Raw genomic sequence first — 16,910 nt, 5'->3', positions numbered from 1 at the left:
TGTTTCAGTACTTGGCTAGAGGGCCCACAACAAAGGGTCATCCCTGGAAGATGAATAAAAGTGTGGATAGTAAGAGTGCGAGGACTAGATTTTTTACGTGGAGAGTTGTCAATGAGTGGAATGGATTGTAAGAGTCACTTATGGGTGCTTTGTCTGTTAATGGGTTCAAGGAGAGGCATAATAGATTATGTGGATAGATTTGGTCACCTGCGATGAGTCTTCAGACTCCACGGAGGTGCCTGTAAAATAATCATCATCATCAAATTCCTGCCATGTACCCTCAAGGGGTGTACAGGATGTGATGTACTACATGAAAAATTTACATCATTACTAACTTCCTATCTACAATTTTCCTCCAAATCAGTCTGTTAGTTGTCAAGACTCCAACATTATCAGATCTTATATTTCTATCCTCTAAGGCACTTTGTACAGTATCAATCCACCTATATCTTAATCTTCTTCTGGGTCATTTTCCTGCCAACTTGTCAGAGAACACTTGTTTTGCTAATCTTTCCTTGCCCATTTTATTTAAGTGATCATACCACCTGAGATTAGCCCTGCTAATGCATTCCTGGATGCTGACAATGTCAAGTTCTTTCCTAATATCCTCATTTTTAATATGATATTGCTATTGATGCCATCTGTTCACACCTCTGATCTTTCCCAGGACTCTCATATCTGCGGTCTTTAGCCTTTAGTCAAGTGTTTTACTTCTGACCCAGCTCTCAGATCCATAAGTTCAAACTGGTTTTAACACTGTCTTATACACAGCTAATTTAGTGTTCTGACTAATTTCTCTCTTATTCCATATGAATTTATTCAATTGACTTCCTATCATACCAGCTTTGTTGATTCTGTTGTCTATTTCCATATTTAATTTACCATCTTCACTAAAAATCGTGCATAAGTAGGTGAAATGTTTTTACTTGTTCCACAGGAATCTCCATTCACAACACAGTTGACATTTTCAATGATTCTGCCTATTTTCATTGTCTTTGTCTTTTTATTGCTGACCTTCATACCATATCTATTACAACAGTTATTCAATTTAGTCAGGGAATCTTGCAGACTTGTAGCAGATTTATTTAGAAGTATAACATCATCCGCATAAAGCAAAGAGCTGACATTAACATCTCCAATTTTGATATCAGGTTTAATACCACTTTCCTTCATAATGTGATCCATATAGATAATGAATAACAGAGGGGATAATGTACATCCTTGTCTCACACCAGATTTAACATTAAACCATCTTCCTGTACTTCCTTCAATTCTAACTGCTGACTTACAACTCAAATAAAGACTAAGTATTGCTTGATATAATGCCCCATTGACACTATATAACTGTAGTGTATTGAATCTCTTGGCACCTTCGACACTTATTTATAGATCTTTGTTATATTCCCATGATTTCTCGACTATTTGTCATAAAGTGAAGATCTGATCCTGACAGCTTCTATTTGGCCTGAATCCAGCTTGTTCTTCCACAATTCTTCCCAACTGTTTCTCCATTATACTTGCATAACTCTTGCCAGGAACACTCAGTAGGGAAATACCTCTGTAATTCTCACATTCAATTATATTTCCCTTTTTATATATGGGTACTATAAGAGCTCTACTCCAATCATCCAGAATTCATTCCTCTGTCCAGGCTTTCTGAAGTATGCAGTGTAGCCACTGCAAGATTTTTATACCACCAAACTTCAGCAATTCTGGACGAATATCATCTACTCCTGCTGCCTTTCCACATTTCAAGCCATTGATGGCTTTTTCTACTTCAAGTATCGTTATGTATTCCTGACTGTATGCCTGTTGAGTGTTTTTTTACCATTGTGCTATCACTGCTTGTTTCATTCAGCAATTTTTCAAAGTAATTACGCCATACTTAAAGGATATCTTTTTCTCCTGTTTTCATGTAACCTTTATTACCTCTAACTCCTTTTACAACACTCTTTCCTCCATTTCTCAGCTGCTTCAACAACCTCCAGAATATCTTACCACCTTCTTGATATTTATTTTCTATGTTCTTGCCAAAGTTCTCCCATGACTTTTGTTTAGCTAGTTTTACACAGTGTTTAACTTTCTTACATTTGTCTCTGTATTCTCTAAGAGCACAAGCTGACTTATTTGCCAGGAACTTTTGATATGCTTTCTTCTTTTCCTTCACTGCCTTTTTAACTTGCTGTGTCCACCATGGAGTTCTGATTTTTCTATCCTTGCAGACAACCTCACCACATGCCTCTCTAGCTGAATCAATCAGTGTTTTCTTCAGGGCTTGCCAATGAATCTCCAAGATTTGGTTGTTGTTCTCAAACTCGTTCATTTTTTCTTCAATAATGTTTGTGTATTTTAGTCTACAGTTCACATCTGAGAGCTGCTCAACTTTTATTCACTATAAAACTTTCTTACATGTTATTCTTTTCAAAAAATTAAATTTTATCCTGCTCAAGACTAAATAGTGATCACTTCCAATTTCAAATCCTCTGTACAAGCTGGTGTCCTACACCAGGGAGAAAATATCACTATCAACAATAACATAGTCAATTCGTTTTCTCTTCTCTCCATGTGAATTTGTGCATATTTTTATGTTGGAACATGGTGTTAGTAATAAACAGTCCAAGTCCTGAGCAGAAATGCAACAGGTATTTGCCATTATTATTAGCTTTGCTCTTTTCTTCAAATTTTCCCAAAATATTTTTATATGTCTGACAATCATTTCCTACTCTGCTATTTAGATCCCCAACAAGAACCAACTTTTCCTTTTTCATTGTGTCACTTGCTTTCTCTAAAGCATCAAAAAATCCTCCACTTCTACCTTAGTGGGATTATAGGCACAAATAAGTCTCATTGTCCAGTTCTCCATTCTCATATTTGTCCATATCACTCTACTTGACTGCCTGCCATTCAAGATTAGCCTTGTATTTAGTGTTGAATACTATGGCTACTAATTCTTTTCCTTGATTGTCATTGCCTGAATATAACATTTTGTATTTATTGCTCAGAAAGATCTCACCAGTTTTTGTCTTTTTTGTTTCAGTCATCCCTATTATGTCGATCTGGTACTTATCTAATTCCTCAGCTAGTTCCTGAATTTCTTTGCTATTCAGGCTTCTTATGTTGAAAGTACCGATCTTAAACTCTGGTAATGTTGAGTTAGGGTGTGTTTTCAGATTTGTTCCAGTAGCTGACTTTTTGCTGTTTGCCCTAGTTCCCTGTTTAACTGGGTGATGGCCGAGCCGGCATGAAATTTTATCATGTTGTACCATCATTATGTATTTTGGTTTAAGCCAATACGAATACAATTTCGTCGGCTAAATCTCAAATTGTCAGCCCATCCTCATTTGTTCAGTATCAAGGTAGATAGGGTGCACCACGAGAAGGTGAAGATTGGACATAGGTCAGAAGCCTTGGTCGGTTCTCCGCATTCCTTTAAAGGCTATGTGCAGGTCTCCTCTCAGTTATATAGCTTTGACCTTTAAGCATCCCGCTGTAAAATAATAATAATTATTATTATTTATGTGCTTTCAAAACATGGTATGTGGGTTAAATTGCACTGGGAACATTGTTCTAGGCAATACACAATTTATATTTAGGTTTACGTCAGTAGTTTGAACAAGTACAGGAAGATGTTTATGTAAAATTAGGTGTGAGACAAAGGTGCACATTATCTGAAAACTGGAGATGCTGATCTCAACTCTTTACTTATGCAGATTATGTTATACTTTATTATTCTGTTATATTTATTTACTACAACTTTGCAGTTGTAATAAATAAATTTACTACAACTTTGCAGGATTTCTTAACTAAACTGAATAACTGCTGTAACAATTTTGGTGATGTGGGGAGACATCGCCAAAATTGTGAAGACAACACAAAGGCTTCGGGAATGATGCATAGACACTGACGTGTAGAAGTAGGGAGATTCTTGTTCTGTTGTATAAGGCTTTGATTAGGCCACACATGGACTATTGTGCCCAGATTTGGTCACCAGGTTTTCAGAAGGATGAAGAGATGTTGGAAAGGGTCCAAAGGTGACTAAGGTAGTTTCTGACCTCTGGAATGTTGAGTATGAGGAAAGATTGAGAAGATGTAATTTGCAGAGTCTGGTAGAGAGGAGGAAGAGGGGAGATATGATAGAGACCTACAAGTTGGTAAGGGGTTGTTATAAGATAGATGGTGGAGAAGTTCTACAGAGAATAGTGGGAGATCAGGGGAGAACCAGAGGTCATCTCTGGAAACTGTATAAAGAGGGTGTGAGTAGGGGAGTGAGAGGCAGGTTTTTTTCGTGCAGAGTTGTGAATGATTGGAATGCCTTGCCTGAGAGGGTGGTGTCTGCAAGGAGTTTAAGTGTGTTTAAGGCTCGGTATTATGAGATGTGTGTGATAAAAGGACCTTCCAGATGAGTCTTTGACTCGATGAGGTCTTGAGGTAATAATAATAATAAGTATGTTATGAAAATCAGCAATAAAAAATATAAAAAAAAATGATAAAACTCATGAAAAATGGCAAGAATATACACAACTTCAACTGCATTCTGAGTGACGAATCTATAGTAAAACATTTCAGCCAATTATGTGTAACTTTTAGTGACGATGTCAAAAAATTATATTCTGTTTAATCCTTTATCTAAGTGTGAGCAAACAAACTTTGTGAGTGAAGTATACATTATGACTTTACATTAATTGCCTTAGTATCACATAATACAAAGCACATATCCTTTCAGGTGTGTGTATAATACTATGCATTATGGGAAAGGCCACTACTGAGACCAGTTTTCAACCTTTATTAAGGTCTCATTAGGAGCCAGTACCAGAAGAGATGCTATCACTAAAAAAAAAAGAAAGAAGAGATACCAAGGTTGAAGAAATGCTGAAGCCATATATTTTCCACATACAAGAAGTGAAAAGGTGTAACACTACCTCTAAACCCAGATTATTTTAATATGTTACAGCTATGCACTTCTTGTATATGGGAAATATATGACTTCTGCATTATTTCAACCTTGGTCTTCTGGATCTGGGTAGATCCAGAAGACCAAGGTTGAAATAATGAAATTAATTATGAAATAATAATGAAATAAAGACCAAGGTTGAAATCCAGAAGACCAATACACACCTGAAAGGATTGCTTTGCATTATGGGATACTAAAGCAATTAATATAAAGTCATTAATTTCTGTATAGAAGTAGTCTAGTCATGAAGATACTTCACATGTAAACTTTGTTTGCAAAGGGGTGCTTAAGGGACAAAGCTGTATAATTGAGAGGGGACTTCCACATAGCCTTTAAAGGAATGTGGAGAACCTACCATGGTTTCTGACCTAATGTCCAATCCTCATCTTCTCATGGCGAACACTGCTAGATATATAACTGGATACTGAACAAAGAGGATGTACTGGCAATTTGGGATTTAGCCAACCAAATTATATTCTGATTGGCTTAAACCACAATGTAAAATGATGGTACAACATGACAGAATTTCATTCCGGCTGGGATATCACCTGGTTAAACCAGACTCCGCTGTTTTTTGCCTGGGAACCAAGGTGAACAGTCAGCTACTAGAACAAATCCTGATATAAGTTTTTCATGTAGTACTATCACATAATATCCTGTACACCCCTTGAGGGTACATGTCAGGAATTTGATGATGATGAAAAATAACAAAATGTAACATAAAACAAGTATTATATAAAGATGTCAGGTATAACACTTATGATTAATAAACTGGTTCATTAAAAATACATTGGAAAAAAATTTAAATAATATTTAAAAAAAAAATACTCAGGAAATATTATGAAAAACTACTGCACACTAACCTTCATGTATGTTTCAGAAAGATGGTGCTCCACACAAAGCCAGAGAAACATCAAGAAACACAAACACAAACAAAAGAGACCCTCATGAATAAAATTGTTAAGGAAAATAGGCTCAAGTATTAAAAAGAACAAACTGCACAATTGCATCTTACATATTTGAGTACTGCTCATGCACGTTCACACACAATATGATGCAACCATCTTTTATCTTCTTTCATTTGCTTATTAGGCTCAATGACTACCTCACCTACTTAAGCATATTAAATTTCATAAACCAAATTTCATTAATAGTGTGACAGATTCCATTAGGAGAAATTGGTTAATCCCCTCATCTACAATGACTGACAACTGTGATTTATTTATTTTTTTAATGTGGATTATATCCAAGAAAGATTCTAAACTTATATATGCATTAATAGATTAATAGGCTGGTTTGCTTTGCAGGAAGAAATTGAACATAAACTGCACCTACCCAAAAGAAGCTAATTGTTTTTACAGACATGGGATTTCATGTGTAGAAAAAGATTAAGTGAGTTCGCTATACATCATTTGCCAACAAACTCATTCAATCACATTCATAGTGAAGAATTTATGGAGACGCAACACACATGTTAGAACAATTACTTTACTTAACATTAAGCAAGTAACAATCGATGTTTCACCTCTGTATTGATGTCATCATCAGGAAAACATACATATGTTCAAGATACAAGCTACATGATGCTGCACTACACAAAAGTAAGATGAATCTGAATGTTTGTTAATTATTTATCCTAGCCTGACTTCTGGCGAGAAAAAAAAACAAAAATGGAACTACATTAAACAATTTCTAGAGTCCTTTCATATTTGGGATTCTCTTCTGTTTGGAGTTGTTCTGGTTACAATATGGGTTGAAGACAGGTCTTCCACATTCTTGGAATAATTAATCCATCATTTTTGTTCGGATTTGGATTCATCATTTCTCAAGCTTCTTTGAATTTTCTTTCAAACTAGGTTTTGGTGCAGTGCAGAGACTTAGTGCCTTTCCAGTCGATTCTGTGGCATATTTGGAGTGCATGGTCTGATAGGCCTGTCTTACCATAGTGGAGGTATTTAATGTGGCATTTGTGTTCATCTTTTCTGATTGGGATGGTGCGACCTGTTTCCCCTATGTAAGGTAGGTGACAGATACACTGAATTTTATAAACCCCTGGGTAGGCAAGGTATGGAAGAGGATCTTTGGAGAGTAAATTTCTTAATTTTGTCGGGGATTTAAAGGTTGTCTTAATGTTGTATTTAAGTAGTGTTCTATCTATTTTTTCAGAAATGACCCTAATGTAGAGTATGGCTATGGCATTCTTGTAATCTTTTTTGGTTTTAATGGCATTTTTATAAAGGAACTTGTGAACTGTTTTTTTATTGTAGCCATTTTTTACAAATGTTTGGTTAATAATTTCAAATTCTTGGTTCAGAGCTTGTTCATTGGAGCAAATTGTTAGGGCTCTGTGTTTGAGAGTGCTGATGACTCCTAGTTTTTGTGTTGGATGGTGGTATAAATTTTTATGTATGTATTGGTGTGTAGGTTTGCGGTAGACAGTGAAGGAGAGACACAATGAGGGAAGATATGTGATGAGTGTGTCTAGAAAAGGAAGAGAGTTGTTTTTGGATTTCAATAGTGAATTAGATACGTTTGTGTTGTTTGTTCAGGTGGCTTAGGAACGTATTTAATGTTTCGTGGCCGTGGGGTCAAATGGTGAAAACATCATCAACATATCTGAGCCAGACTTTGGGTTTTAGGCTGGTCAAATGTATAGCTCTTTGCTCAAAATGAAATACCTGGGGTGGAGTATGTGGGCAAAGAGGACTGTGATATCAGGAGGTAATATGTTTTGTAAGAGAATAAACAAGATGTTAAGTAAATTAATTATTCTAACACGTGTTGTGTCTCCATAAATTATTCACTATGAATGCTGACTACTCACAGACATATCTGAGAAGAGAAATCTACTTTTGCAAGCTGGAGAGAGAGGAGAAGTACACTGTTGTCCAAAACCTAAGGATGAATACTATTTCTGAAGGTTACAACCACAAATTCGGATGAATCAGCCTGTGGCAATTTGTACAACTGATGATTTCAAGTAGAAAGTGAGTACGCATTCAAAATTTTGAACCACACGCAAAGGGATCAGATGGTAGCACTCAAAAGGATAAAAGGCAAAAGGCTGCGCTAAGCGAACCGTGTTTGAAGGAAGCTCTTTTTGTGAAGGAATAAACTTGCAAACTTGGATGTCTAATGTCTCAAAGACATCACATAGATGATTTCATGCAGAGAAGAATTATTGAAAAGCTTCAAGAAGACTATAGAATTACTGATATTGTCACAGTTTGGATTCTCAAACAGCATTGTATCCAGGATCTGTGCAGTGTTTCAAACCAATAGAATGTGTCGGCTAAAGGTTTCCCTTGCTCTATCATGGAGCAAGAAGACAGATTTTTGGTTAACAGCAAAACATAATCGATGCACCATGGCAGGTCAGCTTGCAAGTTGGCTCCATTCAAGCACAAGTACAGGGAGATCTCAACAAACTGTGGAAGGTGTCTGATTCCTCTGATTCTAGATGACACTTGATCTGGCAGTGCTAGGGTCATGGTGTGGAGAGGCATTATGCTTAACTGATACACCGAGCTACAAGTGCTGGAAAAAGGGACTACGATTGGTGAATAACATTGCAATGAAGTTCTTCAATGCCAGGTTCGATTGTTCTGCAGTGCTGTAGGTGAAGAATTCATTTTTACGGATGACAATGCCACACCACATCATACACAAGCAGTGGAGATACTCCTGAAGACCAAGGATATTAATCAAATTGAGTGGCCAGCACGCTCCCCAGATCTCAACCCCCATAGAACATGTTTGGGATGCAATAGGGAAAAGAACTGCTGCTCGAAATTCCCGTGCAGAAAACAAACATGGCCTAATCCTTGCTTTGTAGGAGGAGTCAGCGGGTTTGCCTCAAGAACTCCTGAATCAATTGAAGTGAGGCATGGTGTGATGTTGTGTGAGCTGCAATGCAGTTTTATGGTGGACATATTCCATACTGAAATGTCAATTCACATAGTTTTCTGTAAGCACTGTACATTAATTCCTCAACTATATCCTTAGGAAATGTGTAACTTTTGCCAAAAACATATTTTAATTTAATTTGTATGAAATTGTAGCACATTTTTTGTCATATAATTTAGTAGCATGCTGGCAATAAATTTATGTCAACATTTGGCTGTATTCATGAAAATTTTTTCATATGCAAGTAAAAATGTAGTTGTTCCTTAGCTTTTGGATAATGGTGTATACACTGTTTCATTAACTGCCTGAACATCCTACCTGATTTGATTACATCACAGATATTGGTAAGAGCAATTAGCTGGAGATTATTATATAACTTTGAAGTCATCATCATCATTCTCAGCCATTGTCGATCCACTGCTGGATGAAGGCCTTTCCAAGATTACTCCAAAACTGTTTGTCCATGACTCTCCTTTTCCATGTCACTCCTGCAAATCTGATGATATCATCAATCCACCGTGATTTAGGTCGGTGTCATGATCATTTTTCCTCTTGTGGAATCCAATCCAGCACTTCTTTTGTCCATCGTTGATCTTGTCTTCGAGCAATATGCCCGGCCCATTGCCATTTCAGCTGTTTCACTCTTCCTATGATGTCAGAGACTTTGGTTTGGTTTCTTATCCAAGTATTCCTTTTGTGATACCAAGCATAATTCTTTCATACTAAATTGTGTTGTTCTTAATTTCTGAACTTCCTTTGCATTTAGTGTCCATGTCACAGCCATATGTCAATATAGGAATACATTGGCTAAAAACTTTTCTCTTGAGGCATAATGGTAGTTGGCTTTTGAATAATGAATGTAATTTTCAAAATGCTTTCCATCCAAGCATCGTGCGTCTTTTAATTTCGTCCATGATATTTTGTTTCATTGATATCTATTGTCCTAAGTATATGTAATGGTCTACTTCAGGGGTCGGCAACCTTTTTGGATTGAAAAGCCATTTTTAAAATTATATCTGTTAAAAACCGCACGCAGTGATGAGCAACCAATGGTCCGCAGGTTGCATGCGGCCCTCTCAGTTTTTCTGTGTGGTGCACGGTGTTCGTATTGTACAGTAGAATTAGTATATTTTAATTAAAAATCTATTTTATGAATGTTTATTTTTACATGTGGATTTATTTGTGCAGGTTAAAACATTAAAATATAGCTAAATAATGGAAAATAAATTAATACTTTTTTATCAAAAAAAAAAAGAAAATATTCTTTATGTGGATCGAACCGAGTATTTGATTTAGAGTACTATTTAATTTGCTCATCACTGCTTTAAATTTAGAAAATACATTAAAAAATATAATTAAATTATTTATTCAGTTTTTTTTTTTTTTTTTTTTTACAGTAACATGTTATCATACTTGTAAAACACAGGGATGTCACATGAAATTATATGATATTTTTAAATATTAAATAATAAAACAAAGATTTGCTCCTCCTTACAAAAACATATATATAAAATCCAATAACTTACCTATTTCTTTAATTTTTTTAATTTAAAATATCTTCTTAGTACGACTTTTGCTGTTGAACTTCTTTGTATAGTTTGTCAATATGCGGCAAATACGCTGTAATTTTCATTTTCAAACATGACGAAAGACTCATGTTGTTCAGTAGGTTTCTCAAGTTACTTTTAATAAAATTCATATTAGAAAATATATGCTCACAGAAATATGTCGATCCGAAAATCGATAGAAGTACAAATGCATATGTTTGAAATCACCTAATGATAAGTATCCGGTAAACAATTCCACGTGTCAAATACAATCTAATTTTGCTTTTTAAGATCTTCTATTTCAGACTCTGTTTTTTTTTTGTATTGCAAGATTAGATTTTTGTCTTTCCAACTCCTCCATGCCAGCTTTAAGATTTCTAAATTTTGAATTCCACAAATCCTGAGTTTTCAGGTCCTCTAAATGAAGTTGAAATGCAGCTTCATCAATTCCAGCAAAAGGTGAAAAATTTCATTTGGCAGGATTAATTTCAAGTGGTCGCAATAAAATGACATAATTGCCTCGTTTTTTCTAAATTCCTCAAATCTCCCATTAAATGCAAATTGCATATTTACCACAATTTCTTTGAAAAAGGTTAAATTTATAGAATTATTATCAGCTTGTTATTGTTGATATTTCTTCAACGTAGGAAAATGTAATAATGTGCCTTTCTCTAAGTCTGTCGCAAATAAATATAATTTTTGTTCAAAACGAAATCACTTCTTCTAAAAGCAAAACTGCTGTATTTCCCTTTCCTTGTAGTTTCTTATTTATAACTAACTGGTAATTAGCTTACGGAATTAACAATGCATATGAAGGATATTAATTAAAGGCAACTTTAATGAATAACTTCTATATTTCAGCAACGTCACGTTGCCATCTTCAGGAACATAAAAATATGGTATGTGCACGCAGGCACTAACAAAAGCAAATGAAGAAGAAGGCAAGAAACTAATATTGTTCCTAAAGTCCTAATGGTGCCCTCTGGCTGGCTAATTTTGTTGTCTTGGCCGTTGAGCTGAAGTTCTCATAATGTAAGTCTCCCAAATTTGGGGTAGTTTCATGAACCCAAATTTGTTGAGGTTTGGAACGTTTTTTAGAGCTGTTGATGATTACTTGAATAATCTTTCGTACTTAAACTTGCTGCAGTGTATTATTTTAGTTTTCTTCCAACGAATTCTATGGTGGGTTCTAAGTTTCTTATTTAGTGCGTTTAAATGGGAAGTCATACCCACCATAAAGTAGAATTTTTGTAAAATGTAAATAAAATGTAAAGAAGGATTATCGCGTATGATTTCAAAGAGTTCAAACATGAAAGTATTAAATTTTTCAGCATCGCATGTACTATTTTCAATTGTAAAATATCCTTGATTAAATGTAAAGTGCCCTTAATTTATTGCAAATGCAAAATTTAGGGTTTAGTTTCTAATTTAATAAATAACATTCATTTTGCATTATTCAAAAATAGATTGTTTAATAACGAAAAGAGCTGCAATTATTCATTCAAAGAGATGCAGGTTGCCGACCCCTGGTCTACTTGTTTAATTTCCTATTATTGGTTTTTATTATTTCTGGTTGGACATAACTTGGGTCTTCTTTAGGTTTACCTTTAGGCCAGCTGTTTTGCTAGCAATTTGGAGTTCATGGATACGAGTCTGTAATTCATGCGCAGTTGAAGTAAAGATAACTATGTCATCTGTGAAGCGTAAATGGTTTAAATATCTTCCACTTATCTTCAGACCTTTCCCATCCCAATCAAGAAGTTTGAATATTTCTTCTAGGCATGCTGTGAATAATTTTGGAGTGATTGTGTCAACCTGTCTTATACCTCTTTGTATTTCCACAAAACAGATGCTTCCATTCAAATGAATTGCTGCTGTGGCATTGGTGTATGCTGATTTGATGGTTCTGACATATGGCTCCTCCACTTGTTGGTTTCATAATGCTTTAAGTATTGCACAAGTTTTAAGCGAATCAAAGGCTTTTTCATAGTCAATAATACAACCAAGATATAGTGAAATTGATATTCATTACACCGTTCAATAATCTGCTGTACGACTTGAATATGGTCCATCTTAAAGCCCCTTCGAAAGCCTGCCTGTTCTTTTGGTTGTGCTAGGCCTAGAGTCGCACAAAGCCTGAGTTAAGACTTTTGTAAACCACTGATAGTAGACTGATAGGTTGGTAGTTTGTCAAGACTTCTAACTCACTTTTTTTATGTATTATTTCAATCAGAGTAGCCTTCTTCCATGTTCTTGGTACATCATTTTTCTTCAGGCATAAAGTAAACAGTTTTACTAGGAGTTTGTAGATTATTTCTTCACCTGTTTTTAGAAGTTCAGCTATAACTCCATCCTCCCCTGCAGCTTTCCCATTTTGCAAGCTTCGGATGCTCCACATAACTTCTTCTGGTAGAATCTGTGGTACTTCAGCTGTTTCATAATTGTCTTCATTTAATTCATCATCCTGATATAATATTGAGTCAAATCCTTCAACTCTTTTTGCTATTGCATATCTATCTCTGGTGACGGTCCCATCTTGTAGTTTGACTGCAACCATCTGTTTATTGCTGAGCATCAATTGCTGTTTGGCTTTTTTGAGACTATGGTTGTTTTCAATTGTTTGTTGTATGAATTTACAATTGAATTTTCTTATTTCTTCTGTGATATGTTTTCTGATCGTTTTGCACAATTCAGTATATTCTATTTTATTCTGTAGGTTAATTAATTGTTTCATTTCTCTTTGTTTCTTCAGAAATTTTGTTTCTCATTTCTGTTCTGTGGTACCAGCTATTTCAAGTGAGCATTGTAAAATTGCATCTATCAGCATTGTCATCTATAACATCTTATTATGAATGACAATGCTGATAGATCGGCATTGTCATCTATAATAAGATGTTTAAATCTATTGTTTAGTTCATGTTGGAATATATCTTTTTTTAATGTTGAGTTTGCGTATATCTATACTTTGCTTTGATCTTCGAAACATTTTTCTTCTTTCTTTTTGGCAGTTTATTTGGATTTTATTGCATACCATACAATGGTCACTTCCAATATTGAAGGTGTTTATAACAGAGCAGTCTTGAAAGATGTTTTTCTTATTGCTGAGGATAAAGTCAATTTCACTAGTTTTTCCATTTGGACTTTTCCATGTAAACTTCCCATGTGTTTTTTCCTTGAAAAAGGAATTCATGATATGCAGGTTTTATTTTTTCTGCAAATTCTATTAACCTTGCTTCTCTATCGTCTCTCATGCCATATCCAAAATTTCCCATTGAGCTTTCATCTGAATGTTGTATACCAATTCTAGCATTAAAGTCTCCCATTAAAATTCTGAAATGATGTTTTCCTTTATTATTGAGTTGGGATACATTATGATAGAAGGCTTCAATTTCTTCATCGGTATGATTTATTGTTGGCGCATAGACTTGGATGATCTTAAGAGTGTATTTGAACAATAATACTTGCTATTCGATCAGAAACGCTGTCAAATTCTATTATGCTGTTCTTCAATTTTTTGTTGATCATGACTCCAACTCCACCGATTCTTTCCTTATCTTGGCCTCTATAATATACTATGTCTCCGTTTTTTAATTGAAGAATTTCTTCACCATTATGCCAAACTTCACACAGTCCAAGAATGTCCCATTTTAATTGCTTTAGCTCTTCAGTTAGTTCAGTTAGCCGTGCTTCACTACTCAGAGTCCTACAGTTTAATGTTTCAATGTCTAGTTTCCAATGGCAGCATGATCTGGTTACCAGGGGATTCTTAGCACCCTCTGCCTTCATGTTTAACTGCCTTCTGCTGTAGGTAGTAACAATTGACCTTTGGGAAAGGAAGGCCATTTTATTTCTGTCAGATTCATCTTGGAAGGTTAGGCCATAAATTCACCATGAGGGCCAACTGTGGGTTGGTGAATGGCAATATTTTCACATGGGATCGCCAGTCCCAAAACCACTGGTCCACGGCTCTTTATTCAACATATTCAGAGCTGCCCTGAAATCCAATGGGTGACGGTCAGAGTTCTCCCATCTGCCACCTAGAAGACGCGCTCGGTAGCCCATGGGAGCCCCGAATTTTGAAGTACTAACGCTAAATTTTGGTAATAATAATAATATTGTCATGTGAAAAATTTATACTTCTGCTTAACATAAAGTTTTAAAAGGATACGTAATGCACATTAAAAGATATGGGGCATAGAAAGATGCTGCAACATTCAGAAGTCTGTTTAACACTGATGTCGATCCAAATATAGGAAGTATAAAAGAAGCACCTGAAAGCAAAAATTAAACTGAAAACATGTATATAATAATGATATTCTTTAACATTTCCCAATTTGTTTCCTTACACACAAATCCCTAATGTTCAATTATTTTATTCACTATAAAAACTCTGAGGTATCTATGTTATACAGGTAGTTTCAATGTGTACCACCTCCAGTATAATATACTACATAATGAACGTGACAAGTACAAAGCAGAAGATACTATGCTTATAACTAACAGATATTAGGTACAAAAAAAAGCCAGCTTGGTTGGCTGAATGGTTAGCATACCCACTCTCCAACCAACTGGTTGGAGGTTCGAATCCTGCTATGGGCATGGATGTTTGTGATTGTCTTTAGGTGGGAGATGAATTTCATTGCCCAATGTAGAGATTTTAGACCACCATCCCACTTACTGGAGGCCTAAAGTGGCTTGAAAAAAAGTTCCATGTTTGGTCTCTAAAGCAGGGTGCCTGGTTGAGTTAAAAAATCAATAAAAATACCCCCCCCAAATATATATATATACAAAGGGGGAGGGTGAAAGTTCTAATAAACACCTAGAATAAAAATGATATTAAAGCAACTGATCTAACCACAAGAAAGAACATATCTTAAAACCCTTCAACCCCCTATGTTTCATCAAATTGTAATAATTTGTTCTTTTTCTTTTAGGATATGTATGAAGACATGAAATTAATTAATTTTTGTCCTAGGTGTTTATCAGAACTTTAGAGAACCCCCCTTGTATATAAAATATTTTACATAAATAAAAAATTAGAAAAAAAAATCCTTAGCTCACCCATGATATGAATATATATATATATAGGTTTACAGAAAAATCTTTTGTGGGTAGAAGCTCATTCTTAAATCAGCAGGCTGTTGGTTCAAATCCTGACATGGGCATGGATGTTTACGAATGTCTTTAGGTGAGAGATGAATTTCATTACCTGGTGTGAGACCATTACTCCACTTACTGGGGACCTGAAGTGGCTTGAAAAAAAAAAGTTCCATGTTTGGGCTCTAGAGCAGTGTTTCTGAATTATGTAAAAAAAAAAATATATATATATATATATATTTTAAAAAACAATAAATCCTTAGCCCACTCACAGTACTAATATACTATAGGTTAACAACCTTTTGGGAGTCACGTAAAGTATCTCAAAAAAGCAATTTCTAAACAAAAGTATTAAACCAGATTCAAAAATTAATCAGCAATCACCTAAAAGCTCAATTTTTTATCAGTTGTTCTCTATACTACTTTCCAATGCCTGTCTGTCAGCTACCCACTTATCCAAGCTAATAGTTTATATTTCAATCCCATATTCTTTAGTTTATGAAACAGTCTTTCATGTAGTATCCTAGCAAATAAAATATTTGAAAATGGATGCATTTTCAAAAAAGCCAGTTCTGTTGAACTTAGACAAGTCTAACAGTATCATAGTGGATCCTTTCCGTTTATCCAACTCAGTCATAACATTATCATTTTGGTCAAACATTAATTTTGTTTGACCACCCATTTCTATAAATGAGTTCTTACCAACTTCTCTAAAATCTTTACAGTCACTTCACAGATACTGATAGGTTGATAGTTAGGCACATTAGTCTTTGCACTACCCTTATACCATGGAATTATCATACATTCTTTCCATTCCTGTGGAATCTTTCCTGAGCTATGACTCAAATTATACTCAGGCGAAAGGCCTAGCCAGTTCTTCTGAACATTCCTTTAGCACAATGCTGATATCCCATCTGTCCCAATTGTCAAATTCTTATGCAACAGCTATAGAAATCCCCTTCTGATGCACCTCTATCTCTTCATCCAGTGTAGTGGTAGCACTGTGCACTATGTTACATAAACTAAGTTGATAGATCTTTGTGAAGTGAGCACTCATTATTTGAACTACCTCATCTGCTTCTATGCTAAGGTACTGTCTACATTCAGTAAAGTAATTCTTCTGCATTCATTCTTTCTTTCTCTTGCAGTATAACAATAAAATTCTTTTGGTTATCATTAGCCTGTCTACTAGCCAATTTCTTTCTCCACTCCCACTTAGCTTTCCATACAATACTCATAACTAATCTGGCCTGAGATTTATATATCACATAACTCCTCTCACTCTTATTCCCAAGATATTCCTTCTACATCATCTTCTTATGGATCTCTTGTTTAATGAGATTGCAGATCATTTTACTTCCATTCTATTTGTTCTTTGACCTCTAGACCCATTCAGATACTGCATAATT

The 16,910-nt window shown here is 35.2% G+C and overlaps 1 protein-coding gene across 1 annotated transcript in view; it reads right to left on the bottom strand.

Annotated features, from left to right (window-relative positions):
- Positions 1–16,910, bottom strand: part of LOC150096967 (GPI ethanolamine phosphate transferase 1-like) — a 311,441-nt gene that overhangs the window by 62,118 nt on the left and 232,413 nt on the right. Inside the window, exons 20-21 of the mRNA XM_090408103.1 lie at positions 14,573–14,675; positions 5,815–5,977 (exon numbers count right to left, since the gene is read on the bottom strand). Of these exons, the coding sequence (XP_090264229.1) occupies positions 5,815–5,977; positions 14,573–14,675 (266 nt within the window). The remainder of the gene's footprint in view (positions 1–5,814; positions 5,978–14,572; positions 14,676–16,910) is intronic.

The sequence above is a fragment of the Typopeltis vanoorti genome, chromosome 18, assembly GCF_054136105.1.
Source record: "Typopeltis vanoorti isolate ZY-2024b chromosome 18, IOZ_Tvanoo_1.0, whole genome shotgun sequence".
Taxonomy (NCBI): Eukaryota; Metazoa; Arthropoda; class Arachnida; order Uropygi; family Thelyphonidae; genus Typopeltis; species Typopeltis vanoorti.
This window is presented reverse-complemented; position numbering and strand designations above follow the sequence as displayed.